Source organism: Diceros bicornis, chromosome 10, assembly GCF_020826845.1.
Source record: "Diceros bicornis minor isolate mBicDic1 chromosome 10, mDicBic1.mat.cur, whole genome shotgun sequence".
Classification (NCBI taxonomy): domain Eukaryota; kingdom Metazoa; phylum Chordata; class Mammalia; order Perissodactyla; family Rhinocerotidae; genus Diceros; species Diceros bicornis.
This window is the reverse complement of record NC_080749.1, coordinates 37,658,341-37,678,697: the sequence shown is the minus strand read 5'-3', so window position 1 is coordinate 37,678,697 and position 20,357 is coordinate 37,658,341. Positions and strand designations below refer to the sequence as shown.

Below are 20,357 nucleotides of genomic sequence, written 5' to 3'. Positions count from 1 at the left end.
AAACCCACTTCACCCAAAGTTTGGTGGGGGGGAAGATTGTGATAGATTAAAGATGGTCACAAATACTTTGCTACTCCTTCCTTTGAAAGATAGGGTATGAAACCTCTCTCCTTGATTTTGAGTTGGACTTAATGACTTGCTTATCTAGCAGAATGTGGCTGAAAAGGGACATTCTGGACTTCCCAAGGCTAGCTCATAAGAATCCTTGTAGCTTCTGCTCAGGCCCCTTGAAATATTTGCTCTAGGGGAAGCCAGTTTCTTTGAAAGTTATCTGAGTACCCTGAGACCACCACTTTGGAGAGGCCAAAGCTAAGCACTTCAGTTGGCTGTCCCAGCTCAGCCCAGCCTTTCAGCCATCACTGCAAGGTGCCACACATGCAAGAGAAGCCATCTTGGACTCTGCAGACCAGCCTGTGTGCCAGCTGAATACCACTGAGGGACTTCAGTCAATGCCATATGGAGCAGAGGAATTACTCAGCTGAGCCCTGCCTGAAGTCCTGACACAAAGACTCATGAGATATTATAAAATGTTCTGCTTTAAGCTACTGAATATGGGGATAATTTGTTATGCAGTAATAGAAAACGAGAACCAAGACAACCTAACAAAACCTGACTACCACCAGCTTAAAGACCAGAGACCGAGGATAAAATTATGAAGGGCTAAAAAACAAAGATAAACAAAATGGCATTATACATTCTGAAACTGCTTCCAACCCTGAGTCAGAGTCCTTCAAACTAAGGCTGCCGCTAATATCCAGGGCTATTCGCACTTAATTGTTCTCCTGGTCTCAGAGAGCAAGATTCTTGTCCTCTCTGTTTCTGGCTCTTACCCCCAGTGTCTTGCCCCACTTTAAAAGCATGAGTCAGAGGAAGATATACCTCCCTAGTGAGTGCTACTGAATGATCCCATTCATATCTACAGAAGTAGGTGGTGGAAAATGGTCTCATATTTCAAAAGAACTGGAAAAGCTAGTTACTTCATAAGAATATAGAATGTTAAAGTTGAAATTAGAGACCAGTATTTTCAAATGCCAATTTAGATGAAAATACTTAATACCTGGGAGTTTAAGTCACTCTCCCAGAATAAAAAATCGACGTGTTTAGATCCTTAACTCAAACCCAAGATTTCTAATTTACTTTATTGCCTTTAAACCTAGAGTCCTAAACCTGGGGTCCTGGGCTCCTGTGAATTCCATGAATGGGAACAAAAGCTTCCTTGAATTCCAAATTTGTGTGAATAAAGTTGTGTATACATGCATCTAACTGGGAATAGTTTCATAGACTTTATCAGATTTTCAAAGTGGTTTGTGATCTCTGCCCTACATTAAGAAACATTGCCTTGGGCCAGCCCCGTGGCTTAGCAGTTAAGTGCACGAGCTCCGCTACTGGCGGCCCGGGGTTCGGATCCTGGGCGCGCACCGAGGCACTGCTCATCCGGCCATGCTGAGGCGGTGTCCCACATACAGCAACTAGAAGGATGTGCAGCTATGACATACAACTATCTATTGGAGCTTTGGGGGGACAAAAAAAAAAGGAGGAGGATTGGCAATAGATGTTAGCTCAGAGCCGGTCTTCCTCAGCAAAAAGAGGAGGATTAGCATGTATGTTAGCTCAGGGCTGATCTTCCTCACACACACAAAAAAAATTGCCTTAAAGAAAGCCAGGAGTATATTCTTATATAAAAGAAAAAGTGTCATTTTATTATGCAAATAATTTTTGTCACATATCTGTTATTTATCAATAACATTTTAAATAGAGACTTTTTAAAAAATAATAGAATATATACATATTATGTATAAAATATTTGGCCCTTGGCCAGTGTTTCCTTATATTATTTTCTCCAGATAGTTATTATTATTTACAGTTAAGTCCTTAGTATGTCTTAGACACAGTTCCAATATCTTTATATACTTTATCTCATTCATGCTCACAAAACTGGGATCTGTGAAGTAAATATTATTAAAATTCCTACTTTATAGAGGCAGAAACTAAGACATAAAGAGATTACATATCTTGTCCTAGGTTACATAGCTAGTACTGGATTATGACTTTACCTCTATATTAATACATGAGTATATGTTTGATCAAAAAAGTTAAATATTTTCCCTGTTAACTCTTTAATTTACAGAGAAGACAAAAGGATGAGAAGGAATAGCAGTTATTGGTTATAGTCAACTAATCCAGGATTTTAAAAAGATGGTAGAATAAAAGAAGTTGGAAGAAGGTGCGGGGAAATAGGGGTCACTTGGTAAGGATCCTGGGATAGGCGCAAGGAAGAAAGGCTGACAATGGATGACTTGACCAAAGCTCCATCTGTGAGAGGCAGCTACTATTGTTCCAAGTCTTTCTTCATCCCGAGTTAGTGCCCTTCATCATGACGTAACCAGGCTGACTCCTGGGTTACAACCCCAGGGTCTCCTTTTCCTCTTTCACCTCCACTCATCCCTGTCCTCTTTTCCCATAATTGCCTACTCCAGATCCTAGCATCCCCTTGCATCTTCCATTTACCTGGACAACTCTTAAGCAAAGCACATTTATGATGTTAGTTGCTCATACATTTTCCCTGAGGTGGTTTTCTACTTACTGTCTTTCCCATCTATATTTGAGGCTTTTCCTCTGTGAGGCCAATAAAGACCAGAAGAAAATGGTAAATCAGAACACCAAGTAACTTTTATTGGAAAAGGTTCTACAGGCAAAAAAAAAAAAAAAAAGAAAAATTCCTTTCAATGTTACTGTCCCCAGGAATCTGATTTGGGATGAAGTTCACAGTCAAATTTAGAATCTTAGATGACATTGGTTTGTGCAGAGAAAGATCTCGCTTTCAGTACCAGAATGGGATGGCACCTGAAAATAGAAGAAGAAAAGAGCCTGGTTCAGCTTCTCTGATCCATACCTAGGGCAGGATAGACTGGCCCTTGAAAGAGGAGAGTGAGAGGGATGATTAGGCACAGGTGTGTGGTGATGGATTGTAATTAGTATTTGGGTGGTGAACATGATGTGATCTATGCAGAAATAGAAGTATAATGATGTACACCTCAAATTTATACAATGTCACTGCAATAAAATAAAATAAAAAAAAGAATGCTGTGCAGAGTGAGAATGGAGAATCCTGGTCATGGGGGATGCTAGCATTTTTACAAATAAAACACAGCTTTTATGCTATTGTTCCTGTTAGACTATGCCTTTGTAATTTTTCCCACATAGCCATCACTCTCTACTGACAGCCATGGGGAAAAAGACTTCCGTGTGCACACTGGGGCATCTGACACAAATGAACATTTCTGAGCAATACCCCTACGGAACCTACACTCAGAAGCCTGCCAAGAAGCTCATACCTCATTGCTTTCCTTTTTCCCGTTTACTTCTTTGTTAATAAAACACAGTGACTCTAAACATGGGAAAGTCCAATGGAAGAAAATGGAGCACAGTGGAGGCAAGGTCTCCCTAGGTTGATCTTCAGCCCATCAGCACTCGCTTCCAAGTTTCCTTATTTTATTTGACAATGAAGAAATTATATTTTCTTTGTCAAAGGTGGAGACTCTCGACTGGTAAACCATTAATTAGAGATGATAAATATGTTCTAATTGTGTTTTCACTATTTGGCAGGGAAAAACCTAACCTTGGTAAATAACTCCTCCTGAACATATCCATTTTTCAAAAACTGATCCACAGTATTCACAGAAATAATAGTTTAGTCTGATTTTACATAGAATTTCTCAAAAATAGGACACATGACTAAGGAAATATTTTTATTTGATAAGATTTCATCTGATTTATGTGTCTTATTGTTGAACACATGAGCATCAAGATGTCCACTAGATGTGCAACTATTTGGCAGACATAAACACAGATAAGAAGAATATGTGATTTTAAAATTTGGGGGTTGACTCAATATAAACTACAATAGATGCCATAGGAATTTAATGGCTGGAGTGAGGAAGTACATGGATGTCTGCTATACATATTATCTCTAGAAGCAGTATTTCACAGTGGAAGATAAAGTATTTGATATGCCTGAAATTACAAAATAATTTTATACAAGTACTTTTGACTTTTGGAAAGAAGGATACTGGAAAATATTATTATTATGGCATGTCTACTTAGTTCTCCAAATTTGTAGGGAAATCTACTATCATTATATTTTAATCTATAATGATATTTCAATCAAAATGAGAATTTTATATGGCTTTTCCTTCCACTATATTAAAGGTAAGGCACTTTTGTTATTGCTAGAGAAGGTACAGCATAGTAAACAACCCAAAAATCAGACTGAAATAAGTCTATAATTCTCACACAATTCTGAATCTGGGAAAAAAAAATATGTATATATACATTTTCACATTAGAAAATATATTTTTTCTATATATATAAATATAAAAATATTCACATAAAAATACATGTGTGTATATAAATATATGTATATAAATACATGTATGTGTATATATAAATACATTTTATGTGGAAAAATATACATATTCTTATATTATTACATATATTATATATCTATATCTAATATACGTAAATCAGTACTTTATTTAATCTTTCTAGAGTTTTTCTTTTATGTTAGGTATAACCAAGAAATTGAATAAGTTTATACTCTATTTTGTAAATGAAAGTTTAAACTTAGTATATATAAAAATAACGAAAAAGTAACCCTATTACAATCACACAAATTAATAAGACGATGATGGCAAATAAATTATCAAGAGGAATCAGAACTAGTGATATAATCTTATCTCCAAAGAGATAGCTTATTTTAAATTAATTATGTCTTTAAATTAAGGAAGGGCATTTATTTTGGGTGTCAGAGGTCACTGAACTAGAGAATTTACTTGAAAACTGGTGGTCCAAAAACCTAGACTTAATGGATTTTCTCTAGATTTTGGTAAGACAAGGGCCTGAATAGAAGTCTCCCTCCCACTCAATGCCATGATGATTGCTATCTCTGTCAGTCCACTTAGCCCCTTCCAAACACAGTCAGTCACTTCCACATACAGTATACTCGATGCCTTATAAGTAGAATGACCAAGTATTTTATTGTTCAAATCAGGACACTGTTGTGAGTGAAGGGGGATGCTATTAATAATTATCCACAGATAACAGGCATGCACCATGACTATCCCAAGCAAATAAGGATATACCGTCACACTTCTTCAAGGTTTCCTGTCTCCTGGTTGGGGAGTTTCTTCATTAGAAGTTTTCTATGTTGAGTTGAAATCTGTTTCCTTTCAATATTAATCCAGGGGCTAATAAATATAATGTGTTTTTATTGATGGGTACATAAGTTTCTCTGATGGTAGAATTTTAGAGTTAGAAAGATCTGATAAGAAATAAAATCCAACCTCATTTAATTCTCATAAGAACATCCTTAAAAGACAGACATCTAGCCTCTGTTTGAATATTTCGAGAGAGAAGTAGCTCATTGCATTGCAAATCAATTCATTATATTTCTGGAAAGCTTCTTGATCTAGAACTTAAAATTGTCTCTTTGTAATTTCTTATCTTCTGAATCTGTGCAAACGTCTAAGCTCCTCCGCATAATAGCCTCTTTTAGTAAAAAGCTGCATGCTCTCATACCTAATTTCCCATAGTCCCCCTTCCTTCCACTGTTGATTATATAACATAGATCAAAGGCTAGTTATATGTAGATATATTTAATCTGGTGTTCATTTTGATCAATTAAATAACTTTTCAGACACTTGGGATCTACATTCTTTAATTCCAATAAGAATTTTTCTGGAAAACATACTTAATTAAATTATGCTGAACTAATAGTATTTCCTCAATTAAGTTGTGCAAAATCCCTAATTGATCAGTTTTCAAATTTTAACAACGGAGATGTTGCGCCAAGAATGTACAAAGTTTATAATATAAAACAGTTTAAAAAATTAAAATGATTTCATATTGGAGCTCATTTAGTAATGACAATTCTGACAGAATAACTTTCAGTACCATCACTATAACTTCATTTATCTTATTTTCAACCATATTATTTGGAAAGATTTAACTTTGATACATTTTATCAGTTTTTCAGTATGTTTAGAATACACCTTAATTCAAATTTATAATATTATATATAATCTAAAATTTACTTGCTGAACCAAACTAACCAAAGATAAAGGCTAATCTGAGTCCTTCATGATTTTGTCACTTTTAATCTATTTGTAAAATATAACAATCTGTTAATTTTAGCTCATGTCTCCTGCAATTAAAACATGAATATTTCTAGACAATTAATATAGAACTAGTAGCTCACTGACCATGTGTTAATCAATCCATGCGTATGCATTCCCATGGTCTAAAGTGGAGCTTTCACATCAGGTGGTTCATAGCCAGACAGTTATCAATATGGAGGCCACCTGCTCTTAGGCGTTGATAATTAATTCCACATTAACAGTAACTACTCCATATTAATGCTGCTTCTCATAAAATTATTTATAACAAAGCCTATTTGTTAAACAGGCATCCTATCTTTTCAGAAATTATTTCTCCTCCCCTTTGCAAAACCCTCAGCCTGTCTCCCTAAAGTACCTTTTCATCCTGGTCTATATCCATTGTCCAGCATTCCTACCTACCAAGGACTTGCTGCAAAGCTCTCTTCAACTCATAACCCCAATGGATAAAGATAACTACTACAAATAGAATTTTTATTTTCTATGTAATTTGTGTTAATATGTTAAGGAAAGCTATTTCCAAGGGACTATAAATTATTAGGATGCTGAGGTAATCTGTCACTAGAGTTTAATGTCTGGTAGGCAAGTGCATGATTGTTTTGTTTTTGCAAGGGACTATTTTAAAGAGCCTCAACTTAGCACATCTGGGAATTAATCCACCTTCTATCATTATTGGATCTAGAAAACACTGGGTTTCCTAATTCTCTAAAAGTTATCCTTGACTCCACTCACTTTCCTGAGAATATATGTAACTAAGTAATTCCAGAATTGAACTCATATTTTATTTAAAATAGCTAAAAGATGACGATAACCTAGGAATCCAGGAGAAGATAAGCCACCAGGAACATCTAATGCTGGGGACTTAGCCTGAGTATTAGAAATAAGAAATCTGCAATGTGTAACTACTTGACCACCAATAACTTGATGTAAATGACTGCTGCTGAGTGTCAGAGTGATCCACTCAATTCAGTTAAGAATTAGAAATAAAATGTAATGTAATCGATTACATAATTTTTAAACTGTTCAATTTTAGTTATGCTAAAATTAAATAATGAAATTAAGGCACTCTGAAGATGACAAGATGAAAGCAGCTATGAGAAAGCCTCTGTGTGCACCTGAGTCACGTTGCATTCATATTTAATGCTCTTACGTAAAACAAAAACTCTCAGCCAACTCCTGATAGTAAATATTCATGCATCTTACACGTTCTTGATCCTTTGCACCAATTTGAAAAATGTTGAAATTTCCTATTTTGACTAGTCGAACAAGCCTTAAGGAAATGAAAAGTAATCATGACCTGTCTGATCAAATTAGGGCAGAATTTACTAATTGGAAACTTCAGAATATTGCATTCGTTGCACAGACACACATACACACAATGATTAGACCAGAGCTATACATGTTTTCTTTGAAGGAGAAGCAAAAACTAAACGTATGAATAATTTGGGTATTTAAACTCCAGAAGGTAGTGATTATTCTGTGAATAAATCTATACTAGAATTTAAGTTATATTTATTCACTCTAGAAATACTTTGAAACTACCCAGCTTTGATAATGATAAAATTATTTGAGAAGTTAATTATCTGAAATAGTTGTGAATTACTAATCAAAGACTCTAAGGATATAAAATGATCCACCCTTACTGTTCAAATTCAATATTTTTGTAATATTCAATAAATATTATTTTTACATCTGCTTACTAACTTTATGGACCATGAATACAATCCAAGATACTTGGAAAGAATACTGTAATGGGAACTGATATAACCATATTAATATATTTATTTAAAATTATAAATGTTATAGCTGATACGTTTATTTATGTTCCATGGATAAAGATAATAATACATTTCATACGGAGAGTCATCTGATTCTGGCATTCTGCTCATGATTATTGCCCAGAGAGATCACAGACTACTTAAAATAAAATCACATTCATTTTGCTCAGCCCAAATCTAAATCATTTAATGAATATTTCGGGGGCACCTAGAATGTGTTAGGCTTAGGGGAGACTGTTTTAACCAAAAATAATCCTAAAAGTCATAAAGGCTAAGATAGACAGATTTTACTTCAACAATTAAATTCTGTTTTTAAATACCTTTTTGTACATCAATTGAGTTACGACATGTGTAATAGTCTGGGAGAAAATGCTTGCAATGTATATAACAGACAAAAGTTTAATTACCAGAATACATAAAGATCTACAAATATATAAAAGGGCAAAAGATATGCAACAGTAAAATGAACAAAGGATATGAATGAAAAAAAGAAATTCAAATAACAAAAAACAGCAAAAGATGTTCATTCCTAGTAGTGATGTGAGAAAAGAAATTGGATATATATGTAAATATATATGCAAATATAAGTAAATATATGCATATATACAAACACGAAAAAATAAAAAGGATTGAAAATCTAGAGTGTTGATACTATACTGTAAATGCTCAAGCACTGTTGGTGGGAGTGTTAATGGTTACAGTCTTTTTGGATGGAAGTTTTGAAAATATCTACCAAAATATAAATGTATGTATCCATTGGTCTAATAAATCTACTTCTATGAATATATCTGGCTAATAATAATAGAAATACCTAATGCTAACTGAGTGTTTAGTGTTTGCCAGGCATTGTTCTAAGTACTTTATATATCTTTTTTCATTTAAGTCTCAAAAAACTCTATGTGGAAGGCCCTGTTATTATAATTCCCATTTTACAGTAAGGAAACTAAGTACAGAGAGGTTAAGTAAATACAGAGGAGTTACATAGAGCCAAGATTTGAACTAATCTAGGAGGTTTGCCACCAGAGCTCTCTTTCTTAATGCTACTACATTCTTCAGAAATACCCTCTCATGTTCACAAAGATGTTGTTTCAAGAATGTTTCTGTAATTTTTTTTATAATAGCAGATCTGAATAATGCTTGGCAATATTGGTATGATTAAATAAGTTTTGATATACCTATGCAATATAATACTATTTAGCTGCAAATTGGAATGATATAATCCTATTTGAATTATATGTAAAGCACTGTAGGACATATTATTAAGTGAAAAGAAAGGAAATCAAAACAGTACCAATTACATGATCTCATTTACTTATATATGTGTATATATCTGTATATGTACACAAATGCATCGGAAAAGGATTTGAAGGATACATATCAAATGCTTAACAGAGGGTTATTTTGGGGAAGGAGGACATAGTGGTAGTGACTGAAATATATATTTTATTTGCCTCTGACAAATGTAATAAAATAAGGAAAAAAAAACAAATTTGAGCTCATGAACTCTAAAAATAAAACCAAACAAACAAATTTAAAACACAGTTATAGTCCCTTTCTTCACAAAGCGTAGTGGAGGGAAGAAATACTTTAAAACGCAGAAATGCTACAATGGGGGAAGTACAGGGAGCTTTTGGAGTTTCTGGGGGAAATTCTATCAAACCTGATATATGAATGATGAACGCAGGTGGATGCTGATGTTATTTTATGCAGAGGTGGCAGCATTCATTAACTCATCAAATACTGTTGTATACATATGCAAAAACCTAAAAGCAGGAGTGAGCACGTTGAGCTGTGGAGCTGAGTATCGTCCCACATGGCTGGCATGTGGAAGGCTAGGGTTGAAAGCACAGGCGAAAAACTGGAGAGCTGGGCAAGGACCAGATCACACAGGGCCTCGCTGGCCGCATTCCGGATTTTTGACTTTGTGTTAAGTTATTAAAAGGTCGTTAGGTAAGTGAGAGATGAAACGAGATTCAGTTTCAGGAAGGTCCTCCAGCAACCCTACAAAGATGGGTGAAAAGTGGACAAGCTCCGAGGCAGGGAAGACCCATCAGGGCAATCAGGAGGTTATCTGGATGCAGGATGAGCGTGAGAATGAGGACAACTGAATGGATTTGAGACAAGTTAGCAGGTACAACAAAAAAGACTTGGAGAATCATTTGATTTTGAAGTTTGTGAGTGAGAAGTAGGAATCAAGGAAAATAAAGGCAATTCACACTAGTATCCCTTTTAACTCTTGATAGTGTGTTCCCCGTGTACTAAGCACGTAATTTTATTTTTCCTTTAAACCAATGAAATGTGATGATGTGGACAGTTCACTCTTTAAAGGCAAAGGCAACATCTTTTCTGTGTTTTTATGCCCTACCTGGCATAGTGCAGATCAAGAATTTAATAAATACTTACCAATGAAGACAGAAGCAAGGTAGTCTCATTATTATAAAAATTCAAATAAATATCCATAAAATACCAATAAAAATACCAACAATAAAAATTGACCCAATGCCTTAGAGAATTAAAGATTTCGAAAGTGTTTGATTGTAGCAAGGAAAAGCAGTTGTCTGTCCACTATACCAACAACATTGAATATAGCTGTCATCCCTTACTGTATCATTTAGCATTTCAAGGTATCACACAGATAAATGAATTATATGTTAATACAATACAGCATATTAAATTGATTTAGAATTTCATCCTCATAATATCATATTCACTCAGTGATACCATGGTTGATGCTGCTGCAAAGCGTTTATTTAATAATAAAACTTCAAAATTCATGGGTACAAATGTACCTTACTTTCAGAGGTGCCATATTCTTTTCAGATGAATTCATGTGAACCCAACCAAAAACTAATTTTCCTGGATTATTAAAAAAAAATATACGCATGCTGCACATTTTGCTGGAAACATTAAAACCTGTGCTTATGAAACCATCCTGGAACCATATTTTTATGACTTATAAAAGAAATTAGTACTTTCACTCAAAGGGCTAGTTATTAAATATTGTATCTTTAAAAAAAAACAGCATGCTGCAAAACATTTGTATTTTATAGATACAAATTTCAAGAGCTAGAAATGAATATGGGCTTTAAACTTTAATAATAATTCAAAGATGCTGCTAACAAAGGCTACTTTTGATCAGCTGATTTTTCTAAAGCATTTTTAAAAGGTTAACAAATAGAGAGTTAACCTTCAAAATAAGTTCAAGGATCCTTCTCTAAATGTTTGGTTTCTGTTTACCTGGAATACAGATCAGGATACTACAATATTGCCAAACGAAAATAAGCTGTTTTCCCAGTTACATATAAATACCTTTAAAGGTATGTTTTGGGAGTCCTTAAATTTTATTTTCAATTTGTTTCTGCTCAAAACAAGGACACAAGCTATCCATTAAGAAAAGGAAGAAGCGCAATTGGAGGGTATATAAGGACACCTGCTCCTAATCACCATGACAATTGATACACAGTTAGAAATCGACCTCCCCAAAGAAAGAAAATCAATATTTATAGAACAGCCAGCACTTCAAATATATGGTTAGTGTTATGACTACACTCTACTTTAAAGTTCTTAAGCTTTATACCTGTGATCAATAGGGAAAAAAAATGTTGCCATTTGCAATGGGGTGTTCTGTGAAGAGTGGTCCTGCTTACATCACTTCATTTCAAAGGATTTGGTAGGATAATCAGATCGGCTCAAGCTGAAACAGCCCAATTGCTAGTAAAAACTGCATCAGCCTTTAAAGGCCTGCAGGGCTTTAAAAATCAGTGATGCTATAGTATTTGCATCCTTAAAAAGACAGCCAAAAAGCAAACTAAACAAATGTTGAAAATGTATTCTTCAACACTATTTCAAAGTATTTCTGCTCCCCATTCATATACCCACTTAGGAAACATAATTAGACACTCCCAAGTCTATCAATATTGCCAATGGCTAATGCGCATAGGCCAAGACAATTAGGAAATATTTTGAAAAAAATCAGATAAAAGTAATTCACACGTGCAGTTATTATACGTCTCATTTTAACTTGAAATTAATGGGGGTCATGAGAAAAATAAAAATCAACATGTGTAAAAGTAATCTTATTTTAAGTTTATGGGCTCTTGTATTATGCTGCTCTATTAGAGAATGTTATTGTCTGCTTAAATTGTGTGTTAGACTTTTATATTAGTCCTGGAAGGTAAGATTATATTACTGTGTGTGCCTCTGATTATGGTGGGATCATAAAACCCTAAGCATGCAAGTAAGCCAATGGAACCTTCTTGACGGCAAACTCAGAGGAATGATATTGCAGATACATGAAGAGCACCCTTCACCTCTCTTCTATCAGTGGGTCCTCAATCAGGAGTTGGATCAGAGAAGTGCGACAAAGGCTTCTGATTTGCTGCAATTCTTGTGAAGAGACTCCCTGGTGTAGACCAGACATCCATGGAGAATTCAGTAGTAAAAAAGAAACAAAAGTGGCTCCCTTTTAAAATTCGTTGATTCATTTAGTTATTTATTGATTCTTCTAATTATTCAACACATTCTTTTCAAGGATTGCAAAGTGACAGGAAAGTTGCTCAGCACTGTAATCACAAGTCTCTGAACTACTTTGCATATAGAGACAAGTAATAAAAATAAAACAATGTGATACATAGTAATAATAGATTGGCCATGGTATCAAAACTACAGGGAATACAACTTTCGAGAGAGAAAGAATGCCCAGTTAGTTCAAGACAGAGCTGAAGCATCCCTGAAACCAAACAACAAAGTAAATAGGCAATATTTTATAGAGCATATTGAAAGGAAGCAAAGTTATCAGAATTCAACTCATAAAGGCTCAGTATTTAAAGATTGCATTTTGAACAACTGCATAAGTGGAAAATAAGATTCAGTTATAGAAGCCCTGGTGTAAAAAATGAGAGTCTCCTCACAAAACGTCTTGGACAAATTAATGGATACACAGAGGTGCTTCTAGAAAGAACCATAACAACTTCCTTAGCCAGATTATTAAGGAGGTTCTAGAGAATTAAACAGAACTCAGTACAAACTTTTTAGAATTTTTCATAAATATGTTTGTGTGTGTATTTGTGTATGTATATTGTAGTAAAGGATATAATTCTAAGTGTAAATGTGCATGCATGTATCCCTCCATTCTCCCCCCACACCAACTTCTTTCTTTATAAACTTACTCTTTACCCAAGGAGATGAAAAATAGAAACCCAACAATTCTAGATGATAGCAAAGAAATCCATTATTTTGATTTTAAGAGTATCAGAAATTATCAGTAATGACTAAGATAGTTACTCACTCAAAAAAGGCTTGACACCATATAAACAGATTCTTGACTTCCCCGATACAAGTGACTTTATCTGTTTTTGGATGATCTGAAATCTGCCCAGTGCTAGAATTGTTTTTAGGCATCCAACTCTAGCTTCCACTGACTTCCTCCTTTGTTTTCCACTGAGAAGCAATTTATTGTTTTGTGTTGTTGTTGTTCTCTCTTTGCCCACACTACAGCAGGCAGGTTCCATGCTCAGCAAAGCTGACTGTCTCTGAGACATATAGAAGCAAAAATTTCCCTTAGGAAGTTGCTAGATATTTTCAGCATATTCCCCAAATGTTCTTTTTTCTGCCTTACAAAGTATCTTTCTAGATTTAAATGAGTCCATTTTATAAGAACAATAACCTTCCAAATGATATCTACTGTAATGTAAAAACTACACTTTCCAGAATATATAAACAGTCCCTGTTGAGCAACATAGAGTCATTAGTTCCAGATAGTAGGCATACTTTTTCACCCTTTAAACTCTAAAGCTTGTCATTTCATTACAGTTTGAGAAATGGTTCTACCATTTATCTGCCTTTTTCACTCAATGGGAAATTACATACAAGACTAACACATCACTTTTTACAAATAATATTCACCATGAGTGAATATAATAAATATAGTTACAGTTATTCTCAATTACTTATATTCCTGAATGTACATTGCATACAATCACACATAACACATTTCTTTCTTCCATCACTCCTCTCTTCATATTTGAGGTTATATATTTTACAAGTAATGATTTGAATTCAAAAAGTATCATCAAAAGAAAACGAAAAGGTTATATAAATGTCATGGCCTCACTGTGAATTTTATATGCTCTTGCTGAACTGAACTCGGTGAACATCTGGACTGGGTTTCTACTGTAAAGAGAAATACATCTATGCGTGAAATAGTGTTCCTGGCAAAAGCTTCTTGACATAGAAGAGTCTTGAAAACATGTGGAAAACTCCTCCTAATCACACATTTACACATACGTTGCTGTCATTTTTCTTTTCTATAGAGTAAAGCTGGATCTTAATAAGAAAGTTCATACTGCTCATTCCCTTCTTCATCTATAAAAGAAGAGCTTTCATTGCCTTATATATACTTTCAGAAACCAGAGCATGTCAATTAGAACCCATGCTGGCTTTTTTAATCCATGTAATGGATTATAATGTAGGAAAGAAGATGTGGGCATGGATTTCTGTTGTTGTTCTTATGTGTTACATAATAATAACATTGATGACCATAAGGCCTAAACATAAACTATCAAAAGTAGAACGTTAAAAATTATTTTATCAATAAAGATATATTACACTATATATGTTATTTATCTTGAAGGCAAGATCTTGAAGGTAACCCTGTGTCTTCCTCTTATTTATATCTTCTAATAATGTCTTTTTTTCCCCCTTAAAAAACAATGTTATGTCTCAGAGGTTTTTTTTTTTTTTTTTAAATAAGTAATACGGCTGTTGGAGAAATTCTAGAAAATTATAAAGAGTGGAATCATTCATAATCATACAACCCAGTAATGAGATTTTCTCATGATGCTTTATTTTTTCTTTTTTAATGACTTCTGTAAATACTTAAAAAAATTTTTTTAAATTTACATAGAAAAGTGTAAGGAAAAGAATGAAATTACTCATAATCCCATCACCCAGTGATGGCCTACATTTGCTTCTATTTCCATAACTATCCTTCTCTGTGACTAAAGTAGGATAACATTTTATTATACCTTATTATTCTTTTTCATGTATCTATTGATGACTAATTTGTTATGTCATTAAATATTCTTTAAAAATATAAATTTTAATATCTGCATAACTTTCCATCTTGTTTATGCAGGAAATCATTTAATCTTTCCCTACTCAGATATTTAAGAAAATAAGGCAGTAGAAAACATCTCTGTTTAAGTATTAACAAAATTTCTAACCAACTCAGCCAGCTTTATTTGCGAAACAAGGAAATAAAGGCCTATTTCTCTTAATAAAAATTTTTTTCTTAAATTGAGCCGATACATGTTTGGATCTCTCTGTGTATTGTTTGTTCTGTTTTTCTAGCATAATACTTCTGCCAAAAAAGAAGCAAATAAAAAAGAATATTTAGGGATTCGAGATAAGAGTAGTCTTTCTCATTTTAGGTGAAAATTGACTTCTTAGTACAACTTTCTCAAACAGAATTTTCTGCAATATTATGGTGATAACATTTTATTTAAACTAGTAGAATAGCAGCAATAACAAAACACATATTCAGCGTGTTTAAAATTTTATTTCCCCCTGCAGAGGAAGAAAAATGTCAGAATTGTTTACCTGGGGATATGATATAGAAGAAATCTTTAAATTCATCCATCCAAACTTCTGCCAGTCTCCTGTTGTTCTTGTTGATGACATGACCAGTGCCACCAGGGAAAGTGTATGGAGTTGCCTTCCGAAAAACGTGACCAACATGGGAGCAAGTCACAATCTCCAATGAGCCTCCACATTGCCAAATCTGGGAAAAGAGCAATTATTGTAAAGCACTCATTGTAGATAATGCAGTAAAAGTATCTGAGAAGCAACTGAGGCTAACTAAGGCCAAATCTTCAGATCGTATATGGTTCAAGCAAACATCAAATGGATACAAAATTTAGAACTAGTATACTTAAGTTTGGCAAAAGATTCTAATTTGGAACAGCTTGATATATTTAATTATTGTACCACTGGAATCATGGAAGTTAGATGAAGTAATTACTTTCGTGTGCTTTTATTAGACTACCTAACTTGCAGTTTCTAGTAGTTAACCTAATTGCTATTTAATAGATATTTGGTACCAAAATCTGCTATGAATGAATGAATTTATACATATTAGATGCAATGGTCAATAACTAAATTTGATTTGCAGAAAAATCAACCTATTATACTCCATCCATCTGGAATTTTAAATGAATATAAATTCTCAGCTGTCCAATATCCCCTGTATCTTACGCCTTTGGATATGTTATTATTGTTATTAAAATGTGCTGGAGCTCCTTTACATCTGCTCAACATCTACACATCCTTCAAAGTCCATCTCCAAGATCATTTCTTCTAGGAAGCTCTGTGGGGAGGTTTAGTATTATGTGACTTTTGTACTTTAAACATGCTTTCATGAAGAACTAATTACACTATATTATAAGCAATTGTTTACTTCACTATCTCTCCTTTAAAACTATGAACTCTTGGAAAACATACACCATATGTTTCTTGATGTCCTAGATTTACTGTGCAGTTGAGGCTAGGTATTAAGTATTCATAAAACATTTATTTCTATAAAATTATATTGTATAGCCATAGGTTATACTAATAGCATGTATGTGTATGTTATACATATGTATGTGTGTTATATATATGTTACATATATATAACATGCTATATATGTTATATATAGATACTATATATACATATGTTGTACACACATATATATTTATTACATACATGCAATATCTTATATATGTGCTACAGGCTTTCTATCCCAATAAATAAAAGTCATAGTTATCGCTACATGTAGTTGGAAGGACTTCATTTTATATTGTAACTAACATTTCTTATTTTAATGAGAGTTGCTTCTTTTGCAAGATAAAGTTTTCTCCAACTGATCCCTCAAGTAATATCCATTTTCGAAGAGGGCTGCTATTGGGCTTCGGTAGCAGTAAGAGACATTCGTTGTCACCAGAAGACAAAAGATGCTAAATAGCAAGTTATATTCATCAACAATGGTTTATGCATTATATGTGCAATCTATTCTTTCTCATTTTCTAACTGTTTAAACAGTGTAACGCTAACAGAAAAGAGGGTCCAACCCAACACTGAAATGATGGGGCAATAAAAAAGAATGGAATTTACCATTCTCCTCAAAAGACAGGATAGCTCATTTTTTAATAATCAAAGTATTTAATTGATTGGTAACTTTCTCATCTTTCTAGCACAAAATCTAGAAACCTTCTTGTAAATACACACATCTTTACCTTCTGCCTTCCTATTAAAATGGAGGAACTTGATCCTTCCCCTATCAAAGACAAATCAATATTTGTATGTCAGTCTAGATCATATCCCTTAAGTCTGTCTTAAGGACTTCACTGGTTTGGTCCTCCCCTTGACTTTCTCCTGAAACATCAATCATTTGTCTCATTACTAGATTATATCTATCTTCACATAATATCTCCTAAAATCTCCTATCTTTCAAATTGATTAAAAAATAGATAAACAAATAAAAAATTACAAAATGCAACAAAAAGTTGGTCCCTTTGGACCATCCCTTGGTCAATATTCCCATCCAACATATCTCATTTTTCTGTTTCCCTTTACTGTAAATTAACATAACATTTTTATTGATATATGTTGTTTCCCTTCCTCTATTTTTATCCATTTTTCTACTCATTGTGAAAAGCTGTTTATTTCTGCAACTCCCCCAAAATTGCTATGGTGAAAATCACAAATTTTTCCCTCGATGAAGGTCTAGTAGACTCCTTTCTTGGATTCTCTTGCTTTCCCTCCTACTACCTCACTGTTTAAGCATTTTCACTCTAAATTTCTATATAAATGTTGGCCTTCATCTTTCTTGCTTCATTCTCTAGGTGGTCTTATTGATTCTTATTACTTTACATACGATCTGAATCTCACAGCCTCAACAGTGACATCTGAGCTCAGATCTCTCCTCTGGGATCCAGACTTGTGTATCCAAACATCTACTTGATATCACCTCTTCCATGTCTCAGAGACATCCAAATAAATGTGTCCGAAGTGGAATTGTTGATTCATCCCCACCTTATCAGTCAGGTCTTTTTTTCTTTTCTTTCAGTCTTTTTTTTTAAATTAACAATAAACAGTGCCACCATTCATCCAAGTGGTCAATCCAAAAAACAAAACAAAAACCCTAGAAGTCATCATTGATTTCTGCTTTTGTTTCATCACTTATATTCACTCCATTAACAAATCCTGGTGGTGCTACCTATAAAACAATTCTCAGTATATCCATCTGTCTCTGTCTCCACTGCTACTATCCTTGTCCTAGTCACCAACGTCTCTTGTCTGTCAAGTGCCATAGATTCTCAATTGTCTTGCTGCTTTCACTGTTGCTCTCCTATAATTTGTTTTGTACTGAGAAATCAGACTGGCCTTTTAAAAATTTAATCATTTCATTTTACTTCCCTGCTTAAATAGTGCACGGAGTTGCACTATGAATATAAACTAAATCCTTTAGCAGGGTCTCTAAGACCCTACAGATTCTCTCTCTCTGTCAATAAACACTGGTGATGTTGGTGCTCTGTCATTTCCTAGAATAACAAATCACATACTCTCTTTCATATACAAACCCTCAACACATGCTTTCCCTATACCTGGGCTACAATTATGTGAGCCTTTCACCTGACTGCCTCTTTCACATACTTCTCATCTCCACTGAAACATCACCTCATCAGAGAGATCTTCCCAGTCACCATATTTAAAGTGCCCCAGCCCAGTTATTTTCTTTAATAGCACCCTGTTTATTTCCTTCATTTCTTACCACATTTTGCAATTTACTTATTTATTTGTTTAGCTATGCACTTTTTTCCCCAACTAGAATGTAGATTCTAAAAGGGTACTGGAAGTGTCTAGCCATTGCGGTACCCCCAGAGACAAGCCCAGTGCTTGTGACATGGTAGGTGTCACTGTATATTGGTTGAATGGAAAAATGGACAACTCAAAATTAACTACTAAGATTATCATTAAAAAAAGGCATCCCTGGCAGAATGATGAGATTTAAACAGATATATTTTGGGGGGATTTTAAACTGCATTTTTTAAGGAAATATTTTTAGTATCAACCTAGGTAGAGTAGTCTAGTGAAACGATACGCATCTGCTGTTCCACACGACTTGGGACTTGAGGAAGTTCTTTGGAGGTCACAACACACAACACACAAATAAACATTAGAAATGGCTGATGGTTTATGACAAACAAGGTTGCTAAATGATACAATCTTAATGTTTAATGTGTTATCAAAGTAACCATTTAGCCAAACTCACACTCTCTCTCTCACAAACATGATTTAGTAAAGTACTCAGGTATTTGTACTGTGCCCAGGCCATTCAGCAAGGTGCCCCAAATTCAGAAGAAATATCCTATGACATGTTATACTTGAGAGGAAATTTAAGATCTCTTTAGTGTATAGAATGCAGTGTTAGCAGTAGAGCTTTACCTCCTCTTCTATGGATTAGGCATGAATGAAGAGCTTCTTTCTTCCTTCATCCAAGTCATATAGAGGAATTAATAAATGAAGGAGAGATTGGCATTTCATTCCCTGCTAAATACTTGCTGAGCAATAAATCAGCAGACTACCCTGGTGCTGCCATCAGAACATAGCAGGACATGGTGAATGAGTTTGTGGGAAAGGCTCATTTATGGGGAAAACATGACCCTAGTAAAATGGTGACCATTTCTGGTCTAGAGAATCCTGAAAGTGAGTTGGGGTTTATTGAACAGCTTGTTCCAGCAGAATTCACAGGTCTAGTGATGCAGTGACCCTGGGAGGGAGTGGTCTTTGAGGACAACTGGACAAGACTTCAGTGGTTCCCCAACTCTATAGAGCATGGAATACAGAAGAGAAAAAAATGAGCTATTGGACTAGCAATATGGCAGATCAGCAAGGAGATGTACCATTAAGAAAAACAGTTGGAGACCTTACAGGGCGGGAGAGAAACAAAGATTTCCCTCTCCAAAAGGCCCTTGGATGACAGAGGGGATAGGAAATAAAGCTGAGAACACTTTTAAGAAAACAATGAAACCGTGTATAGAAGACTGTCATATGGATGGAGGCCATTCGTGGCAAGCGGAACCATACTAAGCCAACAATAGGCAGTCATCATAAAACATGATATCAGATAAGACTTGCCCTTTCTCTAGCCCTCCAAGTTGACCCTATACACTGGGGGAGTAGCAACCCAGAAAACTCTGCCCTTCCCCATTTCAAGCTCTTCTATCAGCATGGGCCTTGGAAGAGAAAGGAATGTAAGCTATGTATTGCTTATGAAATCAAAGCTTTAAACTGAAAATTTCTAGTATTTTTAATAACTGAAAGTATTGTCCTAAATCACATCAGAATTGGAAAGGAATACTCTTCA

The 20,357-nt window shown here is 34.5% G+C and overlaps 1 protein-coding gene across 6 annotated transcripts in view; it reads right to left on the bottom strand.

The window, feature by feature from the left end:
• GALNT13 (polypeptide N-acetylgalactosaminyltransferase 13) overlaps positions 1–20,357 on the bottom strand; it is a 666,195-nt gene that overhangs the window by 126,831 nt on the left and 519,007 nt on the right. For all 6 annotated transcript variants that reach the window (XM_058548993.1, XM_058548992.1, XM_058548994.1 and 3 more), the window contains one exon: positions 15,551–15,731. In XM_058548993.1, the coding sequence (XP_058404976.1) occupies positions 15,551–15,731 (181 nt within the window). The remainder of the gene's footprint in view (positions 1–15,550; positions 15,732–20,357) is intronic.